Raw genomic sequence first — 16,073 nt, 5'->3', positions numbered from 1 at the left:
AATCCCAACCTTGGCAAGGCAAGAGTTTTCTTGGCACAACAGAACCAAGCATATCATGTATTCTCCTCCTTGCTATTGAGCACAAAATAATCTTTTCATTTAATCCTGGCTTGTCCTCCCCTCATTTGTGTTCCATACTTGTTAAAGCTCTTGAATCAATGTCGTGAACACTCAGATGCAGGATAAACTTGATGGGTATAGGTTCTAGAAATTGTAGCGCGACACCTCCTAGAGCTAAAAGGAAACTTTGACAACTTTCTAGTAAGAGGATTCATGTGCAAAATAACTTGTCCCCAAAGCAATGGCGTTGCCCCCACCCCTCATAGAGGCATATTGATTCACTCCTAATTAGTTGGAGTATTTAACCCAACAATATCTCTAGGAGGCACTAATATTTCATGTGAATGTCAGAAAATATTGATCTTCGAAAGTCAACCTTCGCAGTTGTAACTATTTACTCCATTTGGTACTTTAAAAGTTATCATTCCATACATCAGCTCAACATTTCAAATAAAACTTTGACCTTCAATTTTTATAAATGTGCTTTTATAAAGTTCAAGGGTACTTTATGTTGTGAAAGTAAGTATAAAGGCAAGTTCACGTGTATGGCATTCAAGTATCTAATATGACTATTAAAATATATTAGTACTCTGAATTTTGAGAAAGAAGTCTGCTTTTGTATATTGTGAGAATTCGAGCTCGGTACCCGGGGATCCTCTAGAGTCGACCTGCAGGCATGCAAGCTTGAGTATTCTATAGTCTCACCTAAATAGCTTGGCGTAATCATGGTCATAGCTGTTTCCTGTGTGAAATTGTTATCCGCTCACAATTCCACACAACATACGAGCCGGAAGCATAAAGAGTTGTCTTACAATCGCCACTTCACACAATGCATAAATATAGCATTACATCATCCAGAATACAATCAAGGTCCGACTACGGAACCAAAATAAAAGAAGACCACCCCTAATGCGATAGATCCCCGATCGCCCCAACCGGGCTCCACTACTGATCGAAAGGAAAACGAAACAACCCAACGAACACGATCTTCATCGAGCTCCTCCTTGAGCTCGGTTGCGTCACCTGCACGGTATCGTCGGCACCTGCAAACTGGTTTTGGAAGTAATCTGTGAGTCACGGGGACTCAGCATTCTCACACCCTCGCGATCAAGACTATTTAAGCGTTTGGGTAGAAAAAAGGGTAGTGAGGTGGAGCTGCAGCAAGCACTAGCATATATGGTGGCTAACATACGCAAATAAGAGCAAGAAGAGAAGCGAAGCAGCGGTCGTGAACTAGAGTGATCAAGAAGTGATCCTGAAACTACTTACATTCAAGCATAACTCCAAAACCGTGTTCACTTCCCGGACTTCGCCGAGAAGAGACCATCATGGCTACACACGCGGTTGATGCATTTTAATTTAAGTTAAGTGTCAAGTTTTCTACAACCGGATATTAACAAATTCTCATCTGCCCATCACTGCAGGCACGGCTTTCGAAAGTTCAAAACCCTGTAGGGGTGTCCCAACTTAGGCCATCACAAGCTCTCATGGTCAACGAAAGATATTCCTTCTCCCAGGAAGACCCGATCAGACTCGGAATCCCGGTTACAAGACATTTCGACCATGGTAAAACAAGACCAGCAAAGCCACCCGGATGTGCCGACAAATCCCGATAGGAGCTGCACATATCTCGTTCTCAGGGCACACCGGATTGTCCAAGCTTCCGGTAGGCCAGCCCAGAGTTGCCCCTGGTGGCCACCGGCGGCTGACAAGTTGGACCAACACTCAGAGGAGCACTGGCCCGAGGGTTTAAAATAAAGATGACCCTTGAGTCTGCAGAACCCAAGGGAAAAAAGCTTAGGTGGCAAATGGTAAAACCAAGGTTGGGCCTTGCTGGAGGAGTTTTATTCAAGGCGAACTGTCAAGGGGTTCCCATTATAACCCAACCGCGTAAGGAACGCAAAATCAAGGAACATAACACCGGTATGACGGAAACTAGGGCGGCAAGAGTGGAACAAAACACCAGGCATAAGGCCGGGCCTTCCACCCTTTACCAAGTATATAGATGCATTAATTAAACAAGAGATATTGTGATATCCCAACATATTCATGTTCCAACAAGGAACAACATATCCATGTTCCAACAAGGAACAAACTTCAGCTTCACCTGCAACTAACAACGCTATAAGAGGGGCTGAGCAAAAGCGGTAACATAGCCAAACAATGGTTTGCTAGGACAAGGTGGGTTAGAGGCTGGACATGAAAACATGGGAGGCATGATATAACAAGTGGTAGGTATCGCAGCATAGCAAAAGAACGAGCAACTAGCAAGCAAAGATAGAAGTGATTTCGAGGGTATGGTCATCTTGCCTGCAAAGTTCTCCGAGTTGACGTAAGCTTGATCCACGATAGCGTACTCAACGGGTTCCTCGATCATGAACTCGTCTCCCGGCTCTACCCAAGGCAAGAACACAAGCAAAAGAAACCACAATCAACCACGGTGCAATGCGCAAGTAACATGATGCAAAACATGGCATGATATGCGGGATGTAATATGCAATGCATATGCGTGCTCCGGAAGGAAAATATTGAACCAAGCCTCAACTTGGCAAACCAAGTGCGCCGCTGGAAAGATGAGTTAATTTCGGTTGAAATCGATATAAGGATCACCGGAATCGGATGCACGGTTTGCAAATGGCAAGCCAAACAAGAATGGCACAGTTCTGCGATTAACAGCACGATGCCATCTAAAATGCAACAAGAAACTAAGATACTGCACTCTAACATAGCAACAAGGCACATGGCAGTGATCTACTCAAGATGCTTGACAAAAGATGAACACTGAGCTACGGCTAAATCACACAAGAGCAGGTTCAAACAAGCATGGCCAAAGTGCAAAAGATATCAGCTTCACAGACTTAGTGAAAATACTAACATGTCAGGAATTAACATCACGAAGCAATGTTTAGAGCAAGATATCAACATGCTACAGGATCAGAACATAGCAAACAAAGGCATGGCATGAATCTACTCAAAGCACATAACAAAAGTCCCTTACTGACCATAAGCCAAAAAGGATCAGATGATATGATGGCACCCATGTAAACATAGCAAGTTTCGTTAACAGATTCAGACTTGGCAGAAAACTGGACATGGCAAAAACAGAGTTATAAAGGCATGTTTGCGAGCTCGATGCACTCAACACAAGATATTGCATGACAAATTAAGCATACTACCAGCAAGAAAACATGATCAAGAAGCTATCCATGGCAAGAACAATCTCATAGCATGCATGGATCAACTACAACAACCTTGACAAAATTGATTAACACGTAAACAATCTGCCAGGAACATTTTATAGCAAAAGTAGAGCAAGATTGAGTCATGCTAGGGAACTCCATAAATGCAAACAGCGACAAGGATGGATAGAGCACAACCATATATCAAAATCATCCTTACTGAACATGCTCAAAAAGAGGCATGAATCACTCTGTAGCAACATGAATACATGGCATAAAAATAACATCAGGGAAATGACTTGGAAGAATTCTAAGTCCCTGAAATCAGCAACATCACGAGAGCTACTTTGCATGCTTGTGCTAGTCACCACATCGATCACAAAAAAACATGGCATACACCCCTGTAAAGATGGCATGGCATAGCCCAAAACTCATGTAGGGCTCAAGTTCATAGGAGGCACACAATAATCATGGCAAAAATGACAAATGTCCATAATCTGATAAGAAACAAAAACTAACATTATATAGCACTCTTGCAACAACATTTTAGGCATCAAAATGGACTCAAACAAGCATGGTGCAATGGAATAAAATCAAGAGCACATCCTAACAAACATTTTCATATATCACACGCGCAAAACGGAGCTACGGGTGATGAGATATGGCCTGATGAACATGCCTAGAAAATAATGCAGAAAATGACTTAGAAGAATATTTAGACCTCTAGATCTGAGAACTAGGGTTGACTTGGCACGCAACCCGAGGTTCGTCGGGGAAGTTGACCGGAGCTGACGGGGAGAACGAAGGAGAACGCCGGCGAGGCGCGGGGCGGTGGATCCGGCCGGTCGAGGCCCTTCCCGGTCGGATCCAGGGCCGATGCGGGTCGGGGAGGCCGCCGAGGACGAGGAAGACGGCGAAGGCGCGCGGGAGGTCCGGCGGTGGCGCGCCGGCGTCGGGCAGCAGGCGGCACACGGCGGCGAGGCGCGGGCTCCCTCGAGCCCGGGGCGGGCCCGATCTGGGCCTCACGGGCCCTGGCGGCGGGGAGGAGAGAGAGGGCGACGTGGCAGCGCGGGAGAGGCCGGACGGTGGCGGTTGACATGTCCGTCGGTGGTGGGGAAGTGTCCGGCGGCGCGAGGGGAAGAAGACTAGGGTTTCATCCGCGAAATTTCGGGGAAAGTCACTTATTTATAGGTAGAGGGAGCTAGGAGAGTCCAAATAAGGTGCGGTTTTTGGCCACGCGATCATGGTCGAATGACCGAGAGGATAGAGGGGGTTTGGATGGGTTTTGGGCCACTTTGGAGAGGTGTTGGGCTGCAACACACACGAGACCTTTACGGTTCCCCGGTTAACCGTTGGAGTATCAAACGAACTACAAATGGCACGAAAGTTGACAGGCGGTCTACCGGTGGTGTACCAAGGCCGCTTGGCAAATCTCGGTCCAATCCGAGGACGTTTAACACCCGCACAAGAAAAGAGACAAAAGGGGTGCTGGAGGACATAGGAGCGCCGGATTGCAAAACGGACAACGGGGAAAATGCTTGGATGCATGAGACGAACACGTATGCAAATGTGATGCACATGATAATATAATATGAAATGCATGACACGCAAACAAATGACAAGGCAACAACAGCGAATAACTGGCAGACACCTGGCGCAACGGTCTCGGGGCGTTACAAGACCACAATCCAAAAGCTATACCAATTGACATCCACCAATCCATGACACCAGATAGCTTTAATTAATCCAACTGAGACTTGGAATTATTAGAGATATATGCTTTTTCTACAAAAAATATTAGTGATATGCTTCATCGAAGGAATTTCAAGGTAAGCTGAGACATACCGTGTGCTTTGTCCATCCTTTTCTTTTGAACAATGCTTTTGTCCACCTATGGAAGGAAAGGATTAGTTTCACCTGTTCTTTTTATTCCAATTTCAAAACATGTGTAGGGCCCATCTATGACGCATAGGGACTATGTGTGCATTTACTATAGGGACGTGGCATGGATGTGTGGCAAATTGCACTGGCGGTTAGAAGGGATTTTGGTCATCCTTTCTGCAATGAAGTTGTTTATTGCTTGCTGGCACATTTGAAAAATAGTAACGGGTACATATTTCAAGGGCAAACATACCTTCTTCTAAAGCATGGCGCAACCAGATTACCCATGACATCACCATGCACGAGCGACGAATAGGGTGAAGAAAAAGCATAGTGATCAGTTACAATCATAGGTTGATAGCCCACCATAGCCTCAATTGTAGCATGTATATATCCCTTTCATTTGAGGATCTCTTCGTATAGTCTTTGTGCAGTTTCTAAATATCTTTTTTGAGCTTTAGTAAAGTTTGTTGCGGGGTTATTGCCTCATAGTTCCGGGTCTAAAAAGGAAGGGAAAAAACATGAGACCAACAGTAAGCGAAGTTGGAAGAAAAAAATGTAGTACTCCCTTAGTCCGACTTTATTAGCCCATTTTCTTATTTTGAGACACATTTTAACCATAACTTATCTAATAAAATATGATTTGTATGTAATAAAAAGTAATATCATTAGAAAAAAGTGAATATGAAGGCAACAATATAAATTTTAATGGCATATCACTAATGTTTTGCTTGTCAAATCTACTGTCAAACTTAGAACCAAAATATGAAGGGGCAATAAACCCGGAGAAAGTAAGGTTGAACTATTTTTTAAAAACTAGACCAAGCCCCTATTGATTTTTAATAAAGAAGAAGATGTGAGACCCATTTAAGAACCAAGGTTCGAACACGCGGCGTCTGGGAGATATGGAAGGAGAGAAATGCATGTGTTTTCAACAGCAAACTCCCCCATGCTGAAGACGTGCTGCACTCCATCAGGAACACGATCGAGCTATGGAGAATGGCGGGAGCAACATGCCTAGAGCCCCCCTTTGGGGAATATGTAGCAAGAGATTAGGCCGAGGGCTAAGCCGGTCACCCTGTAGTTTTCATTTTTCAAACTGCATCCATGATCGCTTGATCACCCTCTGTTCTTCCGATGCTTTCTTCTAAATCAATGAAGCCGGAAACCCCGGATCTTTCAAAAAAAAAAACACGCGGCGTCTGGAAGGAAGCGCTGCCCCTGACCACTGAGCAGAGCTCATCCACAAGGTTGAACTATTTTAGTTGGGATTTCTGACCCCACTCACATTATAGAGGTCAGCCAGCAACTGGTAATGTCTTGTCAAACTCACGTAGCCTAACTTCCCCAAGGAGGATCAATATAACAGTTATGAAGTTGGCATCAAAACTTCACCTCGGGTCTATTTGCGACCTCAGAGCCGCCCCTACAGCCCGCGGCCCTCTGTTGGAAAACGAAAATTCACACGAGAGGTTCCTATCGCATAAACACAGCAGTTAGAGCACTGAAAAGGAGGAGATCTGCAATCTAGCTAAGCAAGACGGGGCTCCAGAAAAAGAAAACTTGTATTCCCTCTGTAAACTAATGTAAAACCTTTTAGATCACTAAAGTAGTGATCTAAAAGGTCTTATATTAGTTTACAGAGGGAGTACTACCAGTAGTACGAGCACTGTAGAGCCGGTGGGGACACGTCCGAGTCAGCATCAATCTATCAAGGTACGTACTCCTCCTACTAGCTAGGTGGGTTGTTGTTTTCCCTGCCGAAGCTTGAGAATGCTGCCATCCTATTCGCAATCGCAACTGCAGGCAGCATTAGGTTTGCACTCCAAAGTGACACCTTGTTGCAAGTGGCGGTATGCTCGGTCTCGAAAAAGAGGTCACCTTTGCAAGTGGCGCATTTCCTAACGTTCTTCTGGGATCAAGTGAAGCACACGCCTGGGAGCCGGGACCAGATGCGCGCAAACGATAATGCACTTTGGGACGAACTTTTCAGGGATTTGTTGCTGCGTAGCACCCACCGGCTATAGTAAGGCGCATCTCATCTGCATGCATGATGCAAGATCGGTCGAGCCGATAAGACCGGAGAGAATGAATATATTAGGGCAACTGGGAGGGAGAGAGCGGATTAGTTAAGTAAAGAGATCATTGCTCGTCTGCTGATGCAGGCACGGATGGGTGCCAGGGAGCGAGGAGCTACCACTAACCACTGGGCATTTGATAATTCACATGATTATGTGTTGCCAGGTCACCGAGAGCCACTTCACTGGGATCTTATGCCATCTTGAGAGTTGATTAATCCAGGGACGGGACTGGGGATAGCTTTGATTTGTGTACGTACGTACTTTTACGTAGGATATATATAGGATATCATTTGGGCTAGCTAGTTAACTAGGCAGGGAGGGGGTGGGCATGCATACGCTAGGCCCTTTAATTGAAACCCGCCACCCGTACGTTCGTCCATGATGGATGAACCAATCAACCACCATGAGCACGACCTGGCAGCCGATCCGTCGCCAAACTGGCGTATTGCTACAGCCTACAGGGCACAGGTGCCTGCCTCTTGTGCGACACCAAGAGGCGCGCCGTGCCGCGCCCGCGATGATTAGTTTTTTTTTTTTTTTGAAACAAGAGCCCGCGATGATTAGTAGCTGCGGAAAGCTGCGTCGTCTCGTGCAGGGCCCGGGTTGATGAAAGGGATGGGAAGCTAGCGATAAACATGTCAAGCACGGACTGGTCCAACAATGAGCAGCCAACAATTTCTACTGGCAAGAGACGCGAGAATGACGTCCGTGCTGGACCTACGCGAGTCGTGAGCGGCTCTCGCGCACGGCGCACCCCAAAGTTGTTCTGCGTCTCTTTCCCATCGGTTTTGAAAATGTTAGAACCTTCTCTCGACCGGTCTCTTTTCGATTTCCCTCCGTTTTTTTTCTTCTTTCAAAATTCTTTTTTCTTTAAATTTAAATTAAATGCTTGCATGTCTTTGAATTTCAGAAATATTTTTAACCAATTTTTAAACATCTTATAAAATTCGGAACATTTTCCTAAGTAATGATATATATTTGTGAAATTTATTCAACATTATTGAAATTCATGAAGAGTATTTAATTCGTGGAATGTTTTCCTTTTGTTAAAAAACATGATTTTTTTTCTAAAAAAGAAGAACATTTTTATATTTTGGGACATTTTTATATATACCACAAACCCAAAGTTGCACGACGTGCGTGAGTGATCTAATAGGAAAACCGTTCTAGAAAAACGCATTCTTATATATACCACAAGCCCAAAGTCGTTGCTCACTCGTCCCTGTGCAGAGATTCAACTATTTGACGCAGAGAGTGTCTAATAGGAAATTCCACTAGTTGCTAGTTTTTTTTTTTGAGAAATTCCCACTAGTTGCTACTATCGAATCAGCGAGGACAGAAACTCTCTAACCTCAAGGCACTGTCAAAAGAATGAAAAGAAATTTATTTTCACAAAACTATGATGATCGCTAGAAGTTGACAAAGAACATAGTGATTTTGAAGATCCGAGGCAGCTAAATTTCTCAGATGACGGCGGCCCGAGAAATCCTAGGCGGCACCCTTGGTATTCCATTGGTCGCTAGTAGTTTTGATGTCTGTTTTGTGATGTGCGACAGGGGGCTAGCACGTGAGCTACTCAGGGCCTCGCAATCTATATTCCACGCATTTTTCCGAAGATAATGCACAATATTTCACATGTAAGTATGGAATCTCGACCAACAGGGATCCTATACGGCGTGCTGGACGCTGGTTAGCGACCACGCGCGTACCCCTGCTTCCCCGCTGCTTATGTTTCGCCCGGCCCAGCTACCTTGTTTCCGGTTTTCAAAAGGTTCTAGAACCTTCCCAAATAGGGTTTTATTTTTTTCCTTTCATTTTTTCTCCTTCTTCAATTCCTTTTTCCTTATCGTTATCTTTTTCAATTTTTATCTTATCTTTTCCTTTTTTGTTTTTGTCCACTTTCATTTTTTAAATTTGTGAACATTTTTTGAAATTCCATTTGTTTTCAAAAAATTAACATGTTTCAAATTCATGAACATTTTTTCGACATCATGAAGATTTTCGCATACATGAACATTTTTATCACTATTCATGTACATTTCTTGAATTTGTCAATAGTTTTGGGAACTCATGAATCTGTTTTTAAATGTTAAATATTTTAGAATCGATGAACGTTTTTTGAAATTTGAAAAACAAATTAGATTCGCAAACATTTTTTGACCTTTGTGAACATTATTTAACAATATCGTGAACATTTTCTAATTCACAATCAGTTTAATTTCACAAATAAAATTGTGAATATGTGAATATTTTTTATGATATCGCGAACATTTTTTCATACGTGTATATGTTTTAAAAATTCGAGAATTTTTTTGAACTCATGTACATTTTTTGAAACTCGTAAATATTTTTTGGATAGGTAAATGTTATATTTAAAATCACGAGCATTTTTTGAATCCTTGAATATTTTATGTGTTGTTGATTTTTTTTCCATAATTCACACTTTTTTTGCATTTTTGCAACCTTTTTGTAATATTGAATTATTTTAAAAAAGAATAAAAAGAAAAAAGAAAAAGAAAACAAAAAGATGAGAAAGAAAAGATTGGCATCCAGCCCCGCAAATGGGCCGGTAAGTGGCACCCCGGGGGAAGGGTGGGTGCGCGTTGACTTGTTCGGCAGCGTGTACGGGGCTGAATAGTAGTTCCGCTCAGGCAAACAGGGAGAATATCAGGTACTTCGACCCTTTGGGGTGCTCCCGGTGCACCAATGCCGATAATTTTTTTAAAAGTATTTGAAAAATTCTGAAAAAAAACTTAGCACATTGACACATCATTGATGCATCTTGTCACAAAATTTCAAATCAAAATTCAAAACATTGCTCGAGATACAAAATGACAAATTCCACAGTAAATAGTACATAACATAAGTTGGGCTTTAGATTTGGCCCATTATCACATTCATGTCAAATTTGTTATTTTTGTATCTCGAGCAATGTTTCGAATTTTGATTTAAAATTTCGTGACAAGATACATCGATGTTGTGTGACTGTGCTAACTTTTTTTAAGAATTTTTGAAGCACTTTAAAAATGTTTTTCGGCATCGGTGCACCGGGAGCACCCAAGGGGTGGGAGTACCTGATATTTTTTTCCTAGGCAAACGCTACACTCCAGATGGGTACATGGGCCGGCACAACTTCGGGTCTTCGGCGTTCATCAATTATTATTTTCGTTCCCTCTCTCTTGTGTGTCCTTCTCTGGTTTTTGTCTCCTTCTATTTCATTTTACTTCAATTTTTCGCTCTTTCATTTTGGTTTTCTAAATTTACTTATTTTATGGTTTTATGTTTTATTTAAAAAATTATTGGTTATTATATATATATTCATGACTATGTTTTGTAATTTATTTTAAAACGGTTTGATATTTGTGAACTATTTTAAAATGCATGAACATTTTTCGTAATATTTTTTTTCTAAAATATTTTTTTTCAAAAAATCATGTTTTCTCATTCATGAACATCAATATAATCTATAAACCACTTTGAAAATTATCGGATATTTTTGTAATTTGTGAACATTTTCTAAAATGTACAATATTTTATAATTCATGTTCAATCTTTGAAATGATTGATCATTTTTAAAATATTTGCAATGATTTTTATATAAAATTCCTAAACATTTTCCAATAATTCGTGAAGAAATTTCAATAAGAAACCGCTAGCACCACCACACCGAGCTGCCACCATGGCGTCCAGCAGTCGCTAAGGCCCGATGTCGCCACACTTGTCAGTAGCCAAAAACCGATCCATGTTGGCTAGATCCAAATCAGGCAAGCCCATGGCTCCTAGCCGTTGCTGCCACCAAGGCAGCACCCCTAGACGGAGCCTGCACTACAAGCGCTGCCATTGAGCAGAGCCACCACCGAAACTTCACTGCACTCCGCTGCCAAGTACTCCTTCTAAAGGAAACCATGCTACCGCCAGGGATAGGGGCCCGGGCCTAGGAGAGGCCCCGCCACCACCTGCACTGCACGGGCTTCGCCCGACAGTGGCAATGGAAGGGGGGAGAGGAGGGCTGGCGGCTGGGGGAGTTAGGGTTCCTTCGTATCGCCTCGGGAAGGGATACACGTTGAAACGGGAGTTTTCTAGCACTATCTTCAGATGTGCAATACCGCAACCCTTCTCAATCTAATATTCTTCTCTGTCTAATTCGTTATGTAGTTCTGCAAAGTGAGTGTACATGGTTAGGTTTATTATAATGGAAACAAACCATTAAGGTTCATTTTCTTAGATTTATTCAGACATTTGGCGACGTTCACATTGACTAGAAGCCATTGAATATCAAGATGTATCCTAGATTTGCTCGGCTTCGATAAGGGAGGGGTGAAGATGATGGCGCCTTCAGCTCGCTCCGGTGATTGTAGTCATCGTTAGTTGGTCTACGGACCTGGATTTTTTTTAATTTTAGGTGTTCTTTATACTACATAGACAGTTGATCAATAAATCATAAGTTTTCTTGGACAAAAAATGTTACCGTGTTAGAAAAAGTATATGATTTGTCGTTCTGGTGACATGTCCAGTCAAATCCACTCTGGAACGCTAGTGGACATGTCAAGCCACGTGCACCATCACAACGCCCAACAACCACATTGTCCCTCCTTCGGCCGCTGGTCCAATTTGGTTATTCTTAATTCGATCACACACCGCACCAACCACTCCCTTTACACCAAGATTTCAAAAAAAAAAAGATGGCTGGATCCGACGACTCCGGCCGCGCTCCGGTGGCGTCGATCGGTCTCTGACGCCGTCGACGGCGTCGTTCAGAACCTTGCTGCTCCAGAAGACAAAGCAAAATTACCATTGATTGACAGTGGTTTCCACTAAGTGGCTTGTGTGTTAGAAGAACCAGCGGCGGCGGCGGCGGCGATGTCGGAGCCGGTGGTGGTCGTGGGCGGGTGGGCGAGCCCGTTCGTAACGCGAGTGTGCATCGCGCTCAGGCTCAAGGGCGTGGAGTACGAGTTCCTCCAGGAAGCGGTGGGCAGGAAGAGCGAGCTGCTGCTCAGGTCCAACCCCGTCTACAGGAAGATGCCCGTGCTGCTCCACGGCGGCCGCCCCGTCTGCGAGTCCCTGGTCATCGTGCAGTACGTCGACGAAGCTTTCTCCGCCGCCGGGAAGCCCATTCTTCCGGCCGACCCCTACCGCCGCGCCGTCCACCGGTTCTGGGCAGAGTACGCCGACGCCAAGGTGAGCCAGCCATTCGATCGTGACCACTGGATCTGAAACGCGAGTTATTTTACTGTTCTGGTAATTGATCATGGCTATCTGTTCCGAGAGGTTGCAGCTCCATTCACCACTTCGGACACTGAGAGGTATGGTCGGCGGCGACAAGGCCGATGCCGCGGAGCAGGTGTCCGCCGCGCTCCGGCAGCTCGAGGAGGCCTTCCTGGAGTGCAGCGGCGGGAAGCGCTACTTCGGTGGGGATGACGTCGGCTTCCTGGACATCGTCGTTGGCTCCTACATCGGGTGGTTCGGAGCCGCGGAGAGGATCGCTGGGCTTCCCGTCCTCGACGAGGCCAGAACGCCGCGGCTGGCGGCCTGGGCGGTGCGGTTCTGCGCGCACGACGCCGTCGGGGACCTCGTGCCCGACGCCGCCAGGCTCGTTGAGTTCGGCGAGGTGCTCCGCGCGGCGCTGGCGGCCAACGCTTCCTCCCGGCCGTGAGGCGCCGCCGTGCCGGGGCCTCGGCGAGGGGATCCAGCTCCAAGGCTCCAGTCTGGTTGGTTGGGTTCACTTGTCCCTACAGACCCGCACATACGTCTCTGAATAAACAAGGGTAATATTATTCAGCGAACTTTGCTAGACTTACAGACGCAAGCCACGGAAAGTAATTTACGGACTGAGCTGGACATGTTTAACTGGAAACTGGGGGCAGTGGGACCCATCCTTGAAATCAGCGGGGGAGAGGGATTGGTCATTGGTTAGTGGGGTGCAGTCCGTAAGATTCATATGTATATTGCCCGTAAGTGTAGCATTTTTGATTATTCAGCAAATGTTCGCCGGAGGTGCATGTTAAAACAGAAGTTTTCACGGCAATTTATGGCAATTTTTTTCAAGTGAGCATGGGAAATTTCACATAAAATCCTCCGTTTGCAAGAAGTTGACATGTGTTTGTGAAGAAATTATCATGTGTTTTTCGAATAATTTGCCATACAAAACATTCACAATTGACATGTCCCACAATAGACCTTTGCTAGTTAGTAGGGTCCATAAACAATTGCCATACTCCGATGGGCACAATCCTAAATGGTTTAAGAATAAATATTAATTCAGTGGTATTTTAAATGGTTTTATGTTTTATATTTCGTTCGTGTCGTAACTTTTGCCTGTTTATAATATCAATACACATTGTTGCGACGAGTTGCGTTGGTATGCTTAACATTACGCAAGGCCCCAAACTTCCACCCCTAACCGTCATTGTAAGAGTGTTTCTACACTTCAACGTGTTTTTTGGGAAGGCCATCATGACTAGCTTTATTGGCTTAAAAAGGAATTACATTGTCCACAAGGTTTGAGACCAGACAGCCCGAAGGCTCGTCCGTCCAAATGCTAGAGAATTTATTACAATAACTATGTTTAGCTAGCACATGCGCCGCTTTATTTGCATTACGAGGACAATGCTTAAATTTGACCTTCCCAATCAAAGTCGAAACATCGACACGCTCCGCGAAGATAGCAGCAGCTTCGTCCCACCATCTTGCTTGGCCACCACAGGAGTCAATCACTGTTAATGAATCGGATTCTGCCTCTACTCGCGTGAAACCTAAAGAGTTTGCGAACTTCAGGCCATCCCGCATTGCCAGCGCTTTCGTTGTGACCACGCTTGATGCCACAGGGATATAGATACATTGGGCTGCAAGAAATGATCCATTCACATCTCTGATAACCGCAGCCGTTGCTCCCACTCCTTCTTCGACATAAAATGCTGCATCAACATTTAGTTTGACAAATCTAGGCTCCGGCTTCTCCCATCTATCTTGCACTGAATCAGTTTTCTTCGCATTTGCCTGGTCTAAATTATTAGAAATTGCAAGGACAGATATAGGCCATTTGAATGGTGGTGGAGTACCATTATGAGTGTACTGGCGTCGGATCCACCACAGGTCCAACCTCCCACCGCTATGACTTGCTTCACATTCAAATTCGGTTTGATGGGCACCTGTCTTGGTGGGCCGACCAGGATGTGTTCTAGTATGATTGACCCCGAACGATCAACCCTTTTCGCTTCATTGATAATATCCAATATTCCAAGTCGAGACCACATCTCCATAGCATGGTAACAATCAAATAACAGGTGCCTCACATCTTCAGCCGCATTGTGACATATGGGGCAAGCACCCTCTATGCCAACATGCTTATTAGTGAGAATGGACTTTAGGGGTAGGACTCCATGTAGTGCCCGCCAACAGAAAATTTGAACTTTACGTGGGATTTGAAGCTTCCACGAAATACTCCAAAACTGGTGGTGTGCTTGACCTCCCTGGCTGCGCTAGTGCATTTGCATGTGTCCTGAAAGTCTGAGTCCATTGAGTATGGTAAGCTGAACGTACAGAGAAGATACCTCTTCGGTCCAGGTGCCAAGCTATGGAATCTTCAAAAGCATTGTAATTCAGCGGGATCTCTAGTATCCTTCGGACATCAACAGGATTAAAGATAACTCTAATCAGATCCTCGTCCCAGTTCCCACTTATGGGGTCGATGAGGTCGTTAACTATAGACAGGATAGTATGACCCTGTGGCGTGATCACCCTTCTATTTGCACTACTTGGAACCCATGGATCTCTCCAGATATTCACTTTCTCCCCTGATCCAATACGCCATATATACCCCAATTTGAAAGTCTCCAAACCCCTCATAATAGTCTGCCAGGTAAATGAGGCACCATTTTTTAAAGTAGCTTGAAGTAAACTACCATTAGGGAAATATTTCGCCTTCAATACCTTTGGACATAAATAATCCGGGTTGTTTAGTAACCTCCAGCATTGCTAGGTTAAATGAGTATAGGTCTTGGAATCCCATGCCCCCTTCACTCTTCGGATAGCAAAGTTTCCACCAAGAATACCAAAGCATTCTCTTATGTTCCTCATCATCACCCCACCAGAACTGGGAAATTAAATTAGTAATCTCTTTACATATTCCTTTGGGTAAACAGAAGACTGACATAGCAAACACCGGAATAGCTTGTGCCACAGATTTCAATAGGATCTCCTTTCCTCCAGTGGATAACTGTTCTCCATCCAACCTTTGAGCCTCTCTTTGATTCTCTCAACAAAGTGCTTAAAGCAGTCACTTCTATCCGCTCCCACCATTGCAGGTAGGCCCAGATATTTATCAGATAGTGCCTCTGTATCAATGTGTAGCTCCTGACATATTTCAGCCCTAGTGACAACAGAAGTATTAGGGCTAAAGAAAACCCTCGATTTAGCAAAACTCACCATTTTCCCCGAGCTTTGACAGTAAGTCTCCAGAACATGCTGTAAGGAAGCTGCATTAAGCGTCTCTGCCTTCATGAGAATTAGAGAATCATCAATGAATAAGAGGTGTGATACTGATGGTGCATTTCTGCACACTCTAATCCCTTCTATGCCACCAACTTCTTCTTCATACTGCAATAGACTGGAAATACCCTCTGCACAAATGAGGAATAGATAAGGGGAGAGGGGATCCCCCTGCCTAATTCCCCTTGTAGGGTTAAAGACATCTGTTTCTTGTCAGTTAAATCTCACTTTATAACTAACTGATTTCACACATTCCATAATCAATTCTACCCACTGTTCATGAAATCCCAATTTGATCATCATGTCATGCAAAAACGACCACTCTACTCTGTCATAGGTTTTATACAAATCGAGATTTACTACACACAACCCGGATTGGCCTATC

General features: G+C 44.3%; 1 protein-coding gene across 1 annotated transcript; it reads left to right on the top strand.

Annotated features, from left to right (window-relative positions):
- The first annotated feature begins 11,794 nt into the window (after positions 1-11,794).
- LOC125509194 (glutathione S-transferase U18-like) lies at positions 11,795-13,253 on the top strand. Its single transcript, XM_048674107.1, has 2 exons — positions 11,795-12,379; positions 12,477-13,253. Exons 1-2 carry the CDS (start codon positions 12,062-12,064, stop codon positions 12,852-12,854), a joined length of 696 nt encoding a protein of 231 aa, XP_048530064.1. The 5' UTR covers positions 11,795-12,061; the 3' UTR covers positions 12,855-13,253.
- The last annotated feature ends 2,820 nt before the right edge of the window (positions 13,254-16,073 follow it).

The sequence above is a fragment of the Triticum urartu genome, chromosome 5 (genome assembly GCF_003073215.2).
Source record: "Triticum urartu cultivar G1812 chromosome 5, Tu2.1, whole genome shotgun sequence".
NCBI classification, from domain to species: domain Eukaryota; kingdom Viridiplantae; phylum Streptophyta; class Magnoliopsida; order Poales; family Poaceae; genus Triticum; species Triticum urartu.
The sequence above is the reverse complement of the archived record's forward strand: the minus strand, read 5'-3'. Positions and strand labels throughout refer to the sequence as shown.